At 38.2% G+C, this 15,301-nt stretch overlaps 2 protein-coding genes across 6 annotated transcripts in view; both read left to right on the plus strand.

Moving 5' to 3' along the window:
* LOC309505708 (uncharacterized protein) overlaps nucleotides 1-14,544 on the plus strand; it is a 59,580-nt gene extending 45,036 nt beyond the window's left edge. For 2 of the 5 annotated variants that reach the window (XM_082179165.1, XM_082179167.1), the window contains exons 3-5: nucleotides 11,247-11,318; nucleotides 11,420-11,485; nucleotides 11,696-14,544. In XM_082179165.1, coding sequence (XP_082035291.1) covers nucleotides 11,247-11,318; nucleotides 11,420-11,485; nucleotides 11,696-14,131 — 2,574 coding nt within the window. In that variant the 3' untranslated portion in view covers nucleotides 14,132-14,544. The remainder of the gene's footprint in view (nucleotides 1-11,246; nucleotides 11,319-11,419; nucleotides 11,486-11,695) is intronic. The other 3 variants (XM_082179166.1, XM_082179168.1, XM_082179169.1) reach the window with 3 other exon arrangements.
* LOC309505703 (uncharacterized protein) lies at nucleotides 2,875-8,742 on the plus strand. The gene is made up of 11 exons (XM_082179160.1): nucleotides 2,875-3,088; nucleotides 3,244-4,211; nucleotides 5,047-6,001; nucleotides 6,247-6,305; nucleotides 6,387-6,491; nucleotides 6,582-6,713; nucleotides 7,264-7,484; nucleotides 7,616-7,695; nucleotides 7,772-7,856; nucleotides 7,937-8,032; nucleotides 8,284-8,742. Exons 2-7 carry the CDS (start codon nucleotides 4,149-4,151, stop codon nucleotides 7,336-7,338), a joined length of 1,389 nt encoding a protein of 462 aa, XP_082035286.1. The 5' UTR covers nucleotides 2,875-3,088; nucleotides 3,244-4,148; the 3' UTR covers nucleotides 7,339-7,484; nucleotides 7,616-7,695; nucleotides 7,772-7,856; nucleotides 7,937-8,032; nucleotides 8,284-8,742.
* Nucleotides 14,545-15,301: the final 757 nt, after the last annotated feature.

A 15,301-nucleotide genomic window follows, 5' to 3' on the forward strand; every position in this document is an offset into this window, starting at 1 on the left:
GTGTGTGTGTGTGTGTGTGTGTGTGTGTGTGTGTGTGTGTGTGTGTGTGTGTGTGTGTGTGTGTGTGTGTGTGTGTGTTTACAGGGGCTTCATGCAAGATACCTGTCCTAACTGAGTAACGTGTGCGTCAGATACCTGTGTGTGTGTGTGTGTGTGTGTTTACAGGGGCTTCATGCGAGATACCTGTCCTAACTGAGTAACGTGTGCGTCAGATACCTGTGTGTGTGTGTGTGTGTGTGTTTACAGGGGCTTCATGCAAGATACCTGTCCTAACTGAGTAACGTGTGCGTCAGATACCTGTGTGTGTGTGTGTGTGTGTGTTTACAGGGGCTTCATGCAAGATACCTGTCCTAACTGAGTAACGTGTGCGTCAGATACCTGTGTGTGTGTGTGTGTGTGTGTGTGTGTGTGTGTGTGTGTGTGTGTGTGTGTGTGTGTGTGTGTTTACAGGGGCTTCATGCAAGATACCTGTCCTAACGTGTGTAATGGAAATTTTTATTCTAGCCAGCTAATACCATACATGGTGTTAAAGAAACTGCAAGTTGCATATCATCTTCCTTACTGCTGAAGAACAAGGTCAAAATGATATTTACAGAAAGGACAGTTTGTTCTTTCTAAATACAGATAAGCTCGCTTGCACTAAGAGCAAAGGTGTTGCATTGGAAAAGATATACTCAATTGTTTTTAATGACATATGTGTGTAAGTGTGTGTGCATAAAGGGGTGTTAGAATAAGTGTGATAGGTTTTCTGTATATAAGCTGGGCAAAAAGGAGAAGTCGGCGCGCTTCTCTTATCAGACTCTGACTGATGGGTGAACAGCCTTTCTTGCAAGAAATAAAGATCTTTTATAACTTTTGAAATTTCCAGCTGTCTTCCAATTATTATTTAAAGTCATGAAATTAATTTCCACGACACGTGTGCGTCAGATACCTGTGTGTGTGTGTTTACAGGGGCTTCATGCGAGATACCTGTGTGTGTGTGTGTGTGTGTGTGTGTGTGTGTGTGTGTGTGTGTGTGTGTGTGTGTGTGTGTTTACAGGGGCTTCATGCGAGATACCTGTCCTAACTGAGTAACGTGCATCAGATACCTGTGTGTGTGTGTGTGTGTGTGTGTGTGTGTGTGTGTGTGTGTGTGTGTGTGTGTGTGTTTACAGGGGCTTCATGCGAGATACCTGTCCTAACTGAGTAACGTGCATCAGATACCTGTGTGTGTGTGTGTGTGTGTGTGTGTGTGTGTGTGTGTGTGTGTGTGTGTGTGTTTACAGGGGCTTCATGCGAGATACCTGTCCTAACTGAGTAACATGTGCATCAGATACCTGTGTGTGTGTGTGTGTGTGTGTGTGTGTGTGTGTGTGTGTGTGTGTGTGTGTGTGTGTGTGTGTGTGTGTGTGTGTGTGTGTGTTTACAGGGGCTTCATGCAAGATACCTGTCCTAACTGAGTAACATGTGCATCAGATACCTGTGTGTGTGTGTGTGTGTGTGTGTGTTTACAGGGGCTTCATGCGAGATACCTGTCCTAACTGAGTAACATGTGCATCAGATACCTGTGTGTGTGTGTGTGTGTGTGTGTGTGTGTGTGTTTACAGGGGCTTCATGCGAGATACCTGTCCTAACTGAGTAACATGTGCATCAGATACCTGTGTGTGTGTGTGTGTGTGTGTGTGTTTACAGGGGCTTCATGCGAGATACCTGTCCTAACTGAGTAACATGTGCATCAGATACCTGTGTGTGTGTGTGTGTGTGTGTGTGTGTGTGTGTGTGTGTGTGTGTGTGTGTGTGTGTGTGTGTGTGTGTGTGTTTACAGGGGCTTCATGCAAGATACCTGTCCTAACTGAGTAACGTGTGCATCAGATACCTGTGTGTGTGTGTGTGTGTGTGTGTGTGTGTGTGTGTGTGTGTGTGTGTGTGTGTGTGTGTGTGTGTTAACAGGGGCTTCATGCAAGATACCTGTCCTAACTGAGTAACATGTGCATCAGATACCTGTGTGTGTGTTTACAGGGGCTTCATGCAAGATACCTGTCCTAACTGAGTAACATGTGCATCAGATAGCTGTGTGTGTGTGTGTGTGTGTGTGTGTGTGTGTGTGTGTGTGTGTGTGTGTGTGTGTGTGTGTGTGTGTGTGTGTGTGTGTGTTTACAGGGGCTTCATGCAAGATACCTGTCCTAACTGAGTAACGTGTGCGTCAGATACCTGTGTGTGTGTGTGTGTGTGTGTGTGTGTGTGTGTGTGTGTGTGTGTGTGTGTGTGTGTGTGTGTGTTTACAGGGCTTGTGTAAGAATGTTTTTATGCAAAATTCATCCTTCACTTTAATTAGCTCGCAGACTTTACACAAGTTCTTAGAGAATTTCAAATAAAATGTATATTCTAAGACATATTAGACTAGAATATACAGATTTAATTTGAAATTCTCTATTAGAATAATTTTTTTATTTGACATTATCTTAGAACTTGTGTAAAGTCTAGAGTTAAACCTAGGTTTTTACTAATTTACTTTTACAAACTTTTCTACTGCCATCTAAAGACAACATACTGACAACTATTTGTTCATACTCAACTTTATTAAAAAAGAAAATATCAAATATTGACAGCAAGCAGAACCAGGCAGGACTTCAACTTTTGGATGTCTCTGGACACATTCTTTACAGGATCGTCTGATGTACTATCTCCCACACCATCACCTTCCGTATGACTGGAATGTCACACTATATGAAGAGAACGATCATGTACAGACAAACTTTGATCATGGATTTTGACCCAAATTAAAAGCTTTTGAAGATTCATCGAGTGTCTGTAGACCTCTCACGACTGTTTTAAAGACTAAGTGCCCCCTAGCTATTCTAAATGATATGTAAAACACTACTTCATCGGGGCTTAATGCTTTCATTTACCTTTAGACAAAATTGTAGGCATATCTATTTTTGTATTACTACTATTTTTGCCTGGCCCTAGAAATGTAGTGATAAAGAAATAATTAGTCTTTCAATCTGCAGCATACTGAACATGAATATATCAGCAGAAGAAGATTTCACATTCAAAGCAGCAAGAAAGTTGATTGCCCAGCAAAACTATATGTCAGATATATACTAAGGTAAATGTAACTGTCATGGCTCATTTAAATGCACTCATTTAATATTTATAACTTTATTACCATTATAAAGGTAAAGTTTTGCAACCTAATACATGGGACTACTTAACTGGATATTTTTCAGACAGATACTCATTATGGTATGTTGTTCTTGGCAGATATGACAACTTTGCTGTTGGTGACAAAAGTTCTAGAAGTGAAAAACATGCAGCTATAAAGAGGCTTATGGAGTCAATAAAAGAGAACCCCACTGTCACTTCTGAAGTAATACATGTCAAAATACCTTTGGAAGAAGCACACAAAAAGCACAACACTTCAGAAAACTGTCATTTCTCAAATAAGATCCATCAAGGGGTGCGTGACAAAATACATGAATCTGTTTCACTTGGAATGACCTCTGTCCCTTTCCTGAAGAAGGTTCTGAAAACCTTTGTCCAGAAAGAGCTTTCTTGCATGGGAAGTGTTCTACCACACCCACAGGACCCATCATACTACCCATCAAGCCATGTTATTCAAAACCATGTGCACCAGGCCTTACTTGCTGGAAAATACTCTGGCTTTGATCAACTTCAACTGGAAAAGAAAATTGATGAATGGAAACTAACAGATTCAGGTGCCCAGTTTTTCTTTAGGCAGTGCACAGAGAACTACAGACAGACAGAAATTCATGTTGAAGTGAATGCACAAAGAAGTGGATTTCCAGTCACTGAAGACTCTGATTTTGAGGAGATACACACACCGGAGATGACCACATCACAAGAAACATTCTTGTTTATTCATCAGAACATACAACAGCAGCATTTACTTAAGCGTTATGGAGATATGGTCCTACTTGATGCCACCTACAGAACTACCAAATATGCTTTGCCCCTGTTTCTGGTTGTTGTTCGGACTAATGTTGGCTACAAACCGGTTGCTGAGTTTATATGTGAAAACGAGACAACCACAGCGATAGCTGAAGCTCTTACCATCCTGAAACAGTGGAACCTGCATTGGGAGCCAAAGTACTTCATGCTTGATTATTCACAACAGGAATATCAAGCTCTGGACCATACATTTCCAAATGCACAGAAGTATCTATGCTCATTCCATCATGAGCAAGCTTGGATACGATGGACTAGACAAGGTACAGTCCAGCTGAAGTGAATTATTACTATCATTCTTTTTATATATACCAGAATTCCATTATAGTCTTTGTTTTTCATTATAATCCTGGATATGTGGTGATGTACATTTCATTATAAGTAAACCAATACATCCTTAAATTTACATTTGAGTTTTTCAAAAACATCTTTGAAAATACTTTCAATAGTGTATTACATTGTTTTCTTAGTTTTATTAATTTGCATTTAATTTGTACTGTTAATTAGTCATCTGAAACGTATAGGTAATTCCTATTTTTTACAGTGTTTAATATCCCATATACTCTCTTTCTGGCAGCCAAGAACAAGTTGTCCCTCTCTGAGCAAAGTGAACTACTTGGCCATCTGCGTGAGATAGCTAGTGCCCCAAGTGAATCTTCATGTGATAGGGAGGTTGACAGACTGAAGGAGAGCAATGTTTACAAGAAGTCATTTGAAGTCAGACATTATGTTGATACAAGGTGGCTATGTATTCGGGAGGTGAGGTACTGCACTGGACATGTTCCGTGTTCAATTGTTGTACAGTACATTTAGATTGGTATAAAAGGGACAGGCCAGCATTTAGTTTTCTCTAAAATTATTACGCCGTCAACACCAGATAGACACAACAAAAGCAAGTCATCTTCATCACTGATTCAGTCTACACTTGATTATGGTAGTTCTGCTGAGTCTAGGAAATAGATGCCTCAATCTATTTTTCCCACTGTCTGGACTGTTTAGGATATTCGCTTTTATGCATCCAGTATAGACTGGGTGTAATGTTCCGTTCTTTCTGCTTCGACTACCTTTATCAAAGTAATATGTTCTTTTCTTTTTCAGCGGTGGTGTAGGGCCTTTGTGCCACAAGGATTCTCTGTGGCAGTGACCACCAACAATGGAGTTGAGGCTCTCAATAAATCATTGAAGAGCTTCTACCTCAAATTTTCTGGAACAGGAAGTCTTACATCTCTGCTTGAAACTATGATATGTGATTTCATCCCTGAACAGTTGCTATCCTACAGGAGACTCAACTTCATCTACAGTAGTGAATGCAAAGCATACAATCCAGATGTGCCAATGTTCCTGAGAGACAGACCCAGGAGTTTTGTCAAACATTGCTTAAATAGCATCCAAGCAGCTTCCATCTATACAAAAGAGCATGTCGAGGTACTTGGAAAGGAATCTTTCAAGGTGAAGAGTGAGACCACCTCTGCATGGTACAGAGTAGACCTTGGAGACTCGGAACGGTACCCATCTTGTGAATGTGTCCTCTTCAAAACAACGTTCTTACCATGCAAGCATTTCTTCGCTGTTTTTAGCCACTCTGACAAAACATGGGGAGACCTTAGCCCAGTCTATTGTCAAAGCCCATATATAACTCTGGATTTCAGTGTTGCTCTAACAAATCCACCAATCACTGAGAACAGCACTCAAGAAGACTTCTTTAGTGACTTTTGTGTTAGTCCTTTTCCTTACCAAAGTAAACAGACACACAACAGTGAGCCACAGTCAACTGGTGTAGGAGCAGATCAGCAGCGCTTGTGCGAAGAGCTCAAACAGTTACATGATGTGTCATATATGTGCACTGACAAGGAGGCAATTCAGAATGCATCTTGTGTTGTTCATGAGCTTTGTAAAACACTCAAAGACAGTTTACCTAAGGATCATGGCCTGGTTCTCCAGCAGCGAGAAACTGTCAAGCAAAACCTTCGGGCTTTACCAAGTCGCTGTAAGAAGGCCAAACAAAAAACTGTCAGAAAACGCAAAATGAGAGCGATGGCAGTTGCTAATGAAGGTTTGTTATATTACAATTAAATGTTGTATATAAAATCTAATAAAAATGTTTTGATCCTGTAGCATTACTGTGCAATTTATTTTTGTAAATTATGTACTATTTTATTTCCTGTTTTGTTGACCTGTCAACTTGGTGTATAGTACATATGACTTGTCTTGGCATTTGCCAACCTTTTTAAAGTTCATTGTTGAAAATATCTCTATGCTTTTTATTCCTTTTTCATATTCTGTTTATTTCCTTATCAGGTGATGGCCATTTCCATAACAAATCTAAGACGACAGAGATGGACAAAGACCCGCTCCAGGCAATATACAGTTACTATATACTATTAATGAATCTGCTATTAATGGTTGAAATGTAAGTTGTTTGTGATTTTTCTCCTCAGTCATGTGGTGTGGAGGTCTCTGTGGAAGAAACCAGGAAAGCTTCCACACTGATACACTCTGACAATCTTGTGAACCATGGTGAAAACTTACCTAGGTTAACACAGGTGAGAATATGATTGTGAAATAAAATGTTCTGTCAATAACATCTGTCCACTGAGTAAATTCTTTGAGCTATGTACGTTGCATTTTTTTAGGACATGGCATCAGAGGTGAGACATATTCTGAAACAAGATGACCCAAACATGGTGATAAGCACAGCTTTCAAACTATGCATCAGACAGAGCGACCTGGCAACCCTGGAGGAGGGTTCCTGGCTCAATGACATGGTAAGAGTGTAAGTGAACATACAGTAAGATTAAATCTGACCTTATTTATCCAGTACACTTTCTTTCTCAAAAAAGTAAATATTTATGTTCATAATGAATCAAATGGAACTACTTGCTTGATGACTGCGCAAATTTCGCTTACTTTTTAACCCCTCCCCTCTGACCAACTACCATCTCAGTTAGGTACATCACTTTTGATGAATAGATTAAATTACTTCTGTCTCATTCACAGTCTTGTAATTGGGTACATTCACATTGACCTCATCCAGCATAATTATTTTAGTTAACTTGTCATGCTTTTTATCGTTCAATAAATATAAATGTATTTTTTGGGATGAATGGTACTAATAATATTGTAGCTAATAATCTTTGTTGTATATCTATCACTGTTTTGCTTGTTTGCATTAAAATCCCACAGACATCAACACAACAATCTCTGATTTCTTTAAATATTGGCATTGGTCTGATTAATCTGAGCATTTTAAAAAGCTCTAATGTTGGCCGTCAGGGATATGTGTATTATGATTATTTTTACTCTTATGTTTTCAAGGTTATCAACTTCTATTTGTCTCTGATAATGAAGAGGAGCAATGAACAGCAGGAAGGCATTAAAGTGTATGTTTGAGCACATTTTTCTACCCAAAGCTTCTGAGTAGTGACGGACATTTTGCAGGCCATGCAGCAGTGAAGAAATGGACAAAAACAGTGGATCTCTTCCTCTGTGATCTTGTTCTTGTTCCTTTGCACCTTGGCTTGCACTGGGCTTTGGCTGTAAGTCATTTCTGAATAGCAATGCCTTTGTAACACATTGTTTTTCCATATCTATACACTATTAAAAGTATAAGAATGGTGTATATACTTTTTCACTATTTAAAAAAAAAACTCCATTTGCTTATCACCAGGTAATTGATTTCAAATCCCAGACCATCCAGTGCTATGACTCCATGGGTCAGAGACATGATGACATCTGTCACATATTGTTGTAAGTTATGTCCAATTGCAAACCTCAAACTGCTTTCAAGGCTTGTATACATGTCTGATGTGTGATTAATTGACAGGAAATACCTCATGGAGGAAAACAAAATCAAAAAAGCCTGCTGCTTTGAGGCTTCCAGATGGACCATCGGCCGAATGAGAACCAACGTATGCATACCCTCATATAAGAAGTTATACAAAATTTCTTTAAACTGTGTCCTTTTATTAACCGTTATACTTGTTTCTAGGCAATTCCCAAACAGACAAATGGAAATGACTGTGGTGTGTTTATCTGCAAATATGCAGACTTCCTTTCTCAAGGAAAGCCACTTACTTTCAGACAGGTACATGATCAAGCTACAATATTTATATTTCTCACAAACTTTATTTTTAACACTTGTTTGACTTTATCAATAACCATATAAATAACCATATCTATCCACTAACACACTAGTTTATACCTCACTCAAAACTTAGGACTAACATGGAACACCTTAGCAACTATATCACTCACTGATAAATCTTCAAAAGCTTTTAATTTGGGTCAAAATCCATGATCAAAGTTTGTCTGTACATGATCGTTCTCTTCATATAGTGTGACATTCCAGTCATACGGAAGGTGATGGTGTGGGAGATAGTACATCAGACGATCCTGTAAAGAATGTGTCCAGAGACATCCAAAAGTTGAAGTCCTGCCTGGTTCTGCTTGCTGTCAATATTTGATATTTTCTTTTTTAATAAAGTTGAGTATGAACAAATAGTTGTCAGTATGTTGTCTTTAGATGGCAGTAGAAAAGTTTGTAAAAGTAAATTAGTAAAAACCTAGGTTTAACTCTAGACTTTACACAAGTTCTAAGATAATGTCAAATAAAAAATTTATTCTAATAGAGAATTTCAAATTAAATCTGTATATTCTAGTCTAATATGTCTATTAGAATATACATTTTATTTGAAATTCTCTAAGAACTTGTGTAAAGTCTGCGAGCTAATTAAAGTGAAGGATGAATTTTGCATAAAAACATTCTTACACAAGCCCTGTAAACACACACACAGGTATCTGATGCACACGTTACTCAGTTAGGACAGGTATCTTGCATGAAGCCCCTGTTAACACACACACACACACACACACACACACAGGTATCTGATGCACATGTTACTCAGTTAGGACAGGTATCTTGCATGAAGCCCCTGTTAACACACACACACACACACACACACACACACACACACACACACACACACACACACACACACACACACACACAGGTATCTGATGCACACGTTACTCAGTTAGGACAGGTATCTTGCATGAAGCCCCTGTTAACACACACACACACACACACAGGTATCTGATGCACACGTTACTCAGTTAGGACCTCTCACGACTGTTTTAAAGACAGCTCATTATTTCCATTCACTCCACCCCCTCCCTTCTGGGCTCCTTCCAAAGCCACGCTCCCAAAACACATGAACGCGCGACTCCGACAGCTGAGCTGAAGACGCATTATTTACCTGAGACGAGCGGAGAGGAGCGCAGTGCATGCAGTGACATCATGTCAGAATCACATGTAATAAAAAAATTGAACTTTATCATTATGAATATAAACAAATAAGATGTATTTTAGTACTCACTATCAAGCTAGCATATTGATATTGGTAAAGTTTAAAATATATATTTTTTGATTCGCTAACGAGCTAGTTATATCTATAAGGCAAAGCTAAAAACAGGTTGCATGATACACGTTTTTCCATTACCATCAGTTACACTGTGATGAAGATGAATTTCGTGTAAGATTCATAACATATAGTGTTCTGCATGTAAGAGTTTCCATGATGAAAACATTGTTGACTCTTGATGAGGACTACACTCCAGAGACAAGTACCGCATCGTCAGCTCGAGGACAGGTCCGGGGTCGAGGGCGAAGCAGAGGAGGTCGTGCAAGAGGCCGTGCAACTAGGGTCCGAGGATATTGACACGCGTTTTATTTCTTTGTTTATCCAAAGACTTTTTGTTCATTACCTTTTCTAGTACTGTCTTCCTTTTTTGCCTTGTTTGCCTTCGCTAACTGCATATGCCGGTAATGTGAATTTTGATTGCTCTTTCTCTGCCATTGTTTTGCTATTCCTAGGTTCCGTGCCTCTTGAATTCCTCAAATCAAACGGGTGCGCGCAAGTGGGCAGATCCTGTGTGGCAAAAGGGTGGTTGCCATGGTTGCGAGAGAGTGACAGTCGCCTAAGCCAATCCTTTGTTTCGTCCCGAATGGAAATAATGAGCTGTGTTTAATGCAGATTAAACGGTCTAGAGTCACTCGATTTTTATACTCTTTTTTTTCAGAGTACTAACATTTTAATTATGTATTGATATATAGAGAAAGTTTAAACAAATTTGGAAAAAAGTTTTTTATAAAATTCCTACCTACCCTACCTTTAAAGGGATAGTTCACTTTAAAATGAAAATGCTGTTATCCTCACCCTCATGTTGTTTCAAACCTGTATGAGTTTCAAACCTGTAGGAATGCTATGGAAGTCAATGGGACAGAAACTGTCTGGTTACTGATATTCTTCTAAATATCTTCCTTTCTGTTCAGCAGAAGAAATAAATTCATACAGGTTTGAAACAACATGAGGGTGAGTATATGATGTCAGAATTTTCAATTTTAAAGTGAACTATCCCTTTAAGTGACTATGATAATGTCGCTTTGGTGAGTGAAATTTCAGATATTATTCTGTCATTTGGGAAACATGTCAAAGTCTCTGAAACGATTCAGTACAAGCTGAGTTTGAGTATGTCACGAAATAAAATAACGAAATTATAGTTTTTAAGTAAATTAAATTGTAAATTAAAAAGTGCTTACCACACCCTACGCCCTGGACAGCCTCTGACAATAGATATTATTTAAAATAAGGACATTTTTTCATTCTTATCGCAGGAAACTGACTGAGGCCATCAACATGCATCAGTCAAACCAGGAAACGGTGAGTCATGAACATGACCTTTTGTGTGTGTTTTGTAGACATTAGACAGTATGCTGCACTAAATGGCCACATTTTATAACCAGTTAATTGAAATGTAATCCTTCTTGATTACTATCTGTTAAGAAAATTGAGCAAATAAGTAGTCCTGGGTCAGACCAGATGTTGAGTGGGATAATTGGAAAGCCCTCCATTTGAGGCATTTGGTGGAAAAATCTTATCTTGCCATCCACTTTGCAGGTGGTCAGCATTGGACACTTATCGTCCTCCCTTTTTTAAGAGAGTTCCTTTGAGTACATTTTTTTGCTAGGATTTATTAAATATTGATATATGAAATACAGCCTAATTATAATGCATATCAAACATACACCAGCAGAATATATATATATATATATACATACATACAGGAAGAGTTCTTTTCCAAAACACTATATTTCCATTTTCAAAAATATTCCAAAATGATGTTTTTTTTTGTGTGTGTGCTTCTCAGTAAATATCAGTTAAAGCAAAGTTTTGTTGTCTGAATTGGGTAAGGACAAATCAGATAACATTAACCTAATTGCAATTGCTATTCTTACACAGCAGAACCTGGATTCCTCTGACCACGACTCTGACAGTGGCTCAGAAGACACACATGATGGTGGTGGGATTACTGTAAGTAATCTACTAATATCTACTACTACTACTAATCTACTGTTTTCTATGTTTGACTATTTCACTGAAAGCACTTCCTCTAAGACTTTATTCTCACACAGCAGAACCTGGATCAGGATTCCTCTGACAACAGATCTGAAAATGCACATGATGTTGATGACATTACAGTAAGTAATTTATCTCACATCTGATCTTCGTGTCTTCAAACTTTAACTATTTTGCTTGCCTAGCCTTTTTTTAAATTAACCTAAGCCTTATTTTTACCCTGTATACAACAATGCCACATCTTTAATATTTTTGTCAAGTTTTAATTTTGTGCAAAATTCCTAGTGTTTATGCTTGTCAAGGGCCTTACTTACTGTATTTTCCCATTACAGAGCCTGCACGCATACCCTGAATCCAATGAACTACCACCAAATTTGAGCCAAACAACAGAGTCATCAATCTTCAGTTTTGAGGACAGTGTTGATTTTGGTGTGTTTGACCCACTATGGCAGTCTTTTACTGACTCTGAATCCATTGGCAGTGGAGAAGAATTTCCCATGGAAGACAGCACTGACAAGTCAGTAAATGAAGAATCACATTTGGGAGTAGGCATTAATGAAAGGTTTCCTCCAGTAAATGATGAGCCACTTTACACAGGCTCACAACTAACCAAAGCTCAGAGTTTTTTACTTATCCTTTCATATGCTTTGAGACACTCACTTACTGGTGTGGCCCTGTCTGATCTTTTAGATTTGATTAATATCCACTGTCCAGAAAATGTTCTGACTTCAAAGCATCTGTTCTTAAAAGAGCTTAAACCAATACAAGGTCACCTAGAATGTCACATATACTGTCCCAACTGTGAATATTACATCGGCGACCAAGTCACTGAAGGGCAGTGTTCTGTATGTAACTCTACATGGGATAGAAACAGCTCACTGAAGAATGGAAATTTCTTCCTATACTTGCCCATCCAAACGCAACTGGAACATCTTCTTCAAAGAGAAGATATTGCATCTTGTCTTAAGTCAGGAAATGGCACATGTAATTCAGACGATTATGATGACATATGTTGTGGTAAAATGTATCATAATCTGAACAAAGATGGCGGCCCACTAGATAGTCCTCATGCATTCTCCTTAACATTAAATTGTGATGGAGTTCCAGTATTCAAATCATCCCAGTATGGAATTTGGCCATTACAAGGGATGGTAAATGAGCTTCCTTATCTTGTCCGTAAAGAGAATGTTTTACTTTTTGGCCTATGGTTTGGTACTAAAAAGCCAAATGTTAATACATTTTTAAAACCATTCACAAAAGAGTGTCAGTCATTGTCAACTGTTGGCTTCAAGTTACACAGCAACAACAATGTGAATCATTGTAGAGTGATAGCAGCTGTTATGATGTGTGATTCAGTTGCCAGGCCCATTCTGCAAAACATGACCCAATTTAATGGTCATTATGGGTGCAGCCTCTGCCTACATCCTGGTGAACAAGTTCCAAAGGGAAATGGAACTGTTAGGGTTTATCCATACAGAGAAGTTCCCAAAAGGGATCATGCTTCAACCCTAAATGATGCAAGGGAGGCTGTGTGTACCACACAATCTGTGAGGGGCATTAAAGGGCCCACATGTCTTGTCAACATCCCACACTTTGACCTCATATCTGGAATGCCTCCTGACCATATGCATAATGTACATCTTGGAGTTGTTCGGCAAATGACAAACATGTGGCTGGATAGTGAACACCATGAGGAGCCATACTATATTGGTAATCGTGTTCCTGAGCTCGACAAACAACTCTTGAGAATTAAACCACCTTGCAATATCACAAGAGTGCCCCGCTCTTTTCAGCAAAGGAAGTTTTGGAAAGCCAGTGAATGGCAGAACTGGTTACTTTTTTATAGCATCTTTGTGCTAAAGGGAATACTACCCCATGCATTTTACCAGCACTGGTTAATCCTTGTCACCTTCATGTTCTTGCTATGTAAGGATACTGTCACATCAGAGGGGTTAAAAAGATGTGAAAAACTAGTTGTTGAGTTTGTCAAACAGTTTGAAACACTGTATGGAAAGGAAAATGTGTCATTTAACGTACATTTGTGTCTTCATTTGCCGGACTCTGTGAGAAATTGGGGACCTTTGTGGGCACATTCAGGATATATTTTTGAGTCTTTTAATGGGGAGATACTGAAAATGTTTCATGGCACCCAGTGTGTTCCCTTACAAATAATGAAACAGTTCACATATAGACAAGTGTTGCCTCTTTTGAAAAACAATGCACTGAGAAATGCTGTGCCTAGATGTATACAGCTGTATAACAACTTGACTGGTGAAAAAAAGCTGAAACAGTTTGAAAGAGTAGCAGATCAAGTTGTGACCCTTGGTTTACACTATGTACGAAAACTTACTAATGAAGAGATACTGGCTATGAGAGAGAAACTTTCAGTCACCACGGATACAATTGTGAAAATATTCAGTAGAACTTTCGTCAAAGGAGAACTGTATTACTCAGAGCAGTTCACTAGAGTAATGAAAAGGAACAGCTTCACTGTTTTGTTGGATAATGGACACATAATCACTGTGTATTATTACATTGTGGTAGAGAGACTTGATGACAGAAAATGTTTTGCTGTTGGAAGACAGTATGACAAATCACACAGTTCAGTGCTACATTTAGAAAATGTAGTTGGCTTGAAAAGAGTGTTACAGGGCAGGAAAAAGGTTTTTGATGTGATGCAATTCAACAGGAAATGTATGTTAGTTGATCTGCCACATTATGCCAACCTTTATGCATGTATACCTCCACGTTGCAGTGTGGAGGACTAAAATGTCATGCTGATGATGAAATGTCATGTGGAGAAATAAAATGTTGAGGATGAAATGTCATGTGGGGGAATAAAAAGTGGACTCAAAAAAAAAAGTTGTAATTGTTGCTGTTAATGATAATTTAATTTATAATACTCTCATCTACATTTTACAATATATGAATCAATACATAGCCATATATGGTCCATCCATATGGCTATATAATGTAAAATATAATGAATGTCATGCAAAAATTTGATTTGGACTATTGTTAATCAACCTCTCTGTAAACCTATGCATGAGCTTGCTTAACTCATAAAAAAATACTGTTTCAATAAACATACATGCAATAATGTAATACAGTGTTGTTTGTATATCAATGTATTTTAATATATGAATCAATATATAGCAATAGGTTGTCCATCCATATATTGCTATATATTTTCAAATATATGAGGAAGTTTCTGATACATTGAAATATATTTTCTAATGTATTGCAATATAAATTCTAGTATATTGCAATATATTTTTGTTTCGTAAGGGTAGCTTACACTTTTACCCAAATTATCATACGCCTGTTTAACCGAAGCTAATTTGGGTGTTTCTCCATCCCCAATATCACTTCTCTGTGTTTTACGGCCCTGACGAGAACGTCGGTCTCCTCGGCTGTGAACCGCTGCTGGCGTGCGTCTAGCAAATCCGCCGTTATAATAGTAATCCGCCATGGAACAAGCGCGCCTGCTCTAAAAGGGAATGTGAGATGTCGCTCTGATTGGTTTATTTCACGTTACGCCCAAACCACACCCTGGTGAAAAAAAAATATGTTAAGTATACTTGAAGCCAGACTAATTATTAGTATACTTCAAGTGTGTTAATGATTAGTTAACTTTAAGTGTGCTATTTTGAAACAACTAATTTTGTACTAAGTATATTTTAGTTGTATTTAAATTGTAGTAAAGCATAACTTTAAGTGTATTTAGTGTACTTTTGTGGGCTAAATTGGAACAACTTCAAGTATATTTAGTATACTTTAAGTATATGCCTGTGTAGGGACTAGTTACATACTTGATTAGTGATAATAAAGTGTACTTTATCTGTGTTACAAGTACATTACAAAATCATTACGAGCAATATACAAGTCTATTATTTTTGAGTAAAAATGATATTCTCCGTAATACCTTTGGCTTAATC

This window comes from Leuciscus leuciscus (assembly GCF_965113295.1).
Source record: "Leuciscus leuciscus genome assembly, chromosome: 9".
NCBI classification, from domain to species: Eukaryota; Metazoa; Chordata; class Actinopteri; order Cypriniformes; family Leuciscidae; genus Leuciscus; species Leuciscus leuciscus.

Excerpts from the sequence above, each read along its gene's own strand:
- LOC309505703 (XM_082179160.1), top strand. The coding sequence starts at position 4,149 with ATGCACAGAAGTATCTATGCTCATTCCATCATGAGCAAGCTTGGATAC. Across the intron at positions 6,002-6,246 it reads GATGGCAGTTGCTAATGAAG|GTGATGGCCATTTCCATAAC; the intron begins GTTTGTTATATT and ends TTTCCTTATCAG. Across the intron at positions 6,714-7,263 it reads GTTCCTGGCTCAATGACATG|GTTATCAACTTCTATTTGTC; the intron begins GTAAGAGTGTAA and ends TATGTTTTCAAG.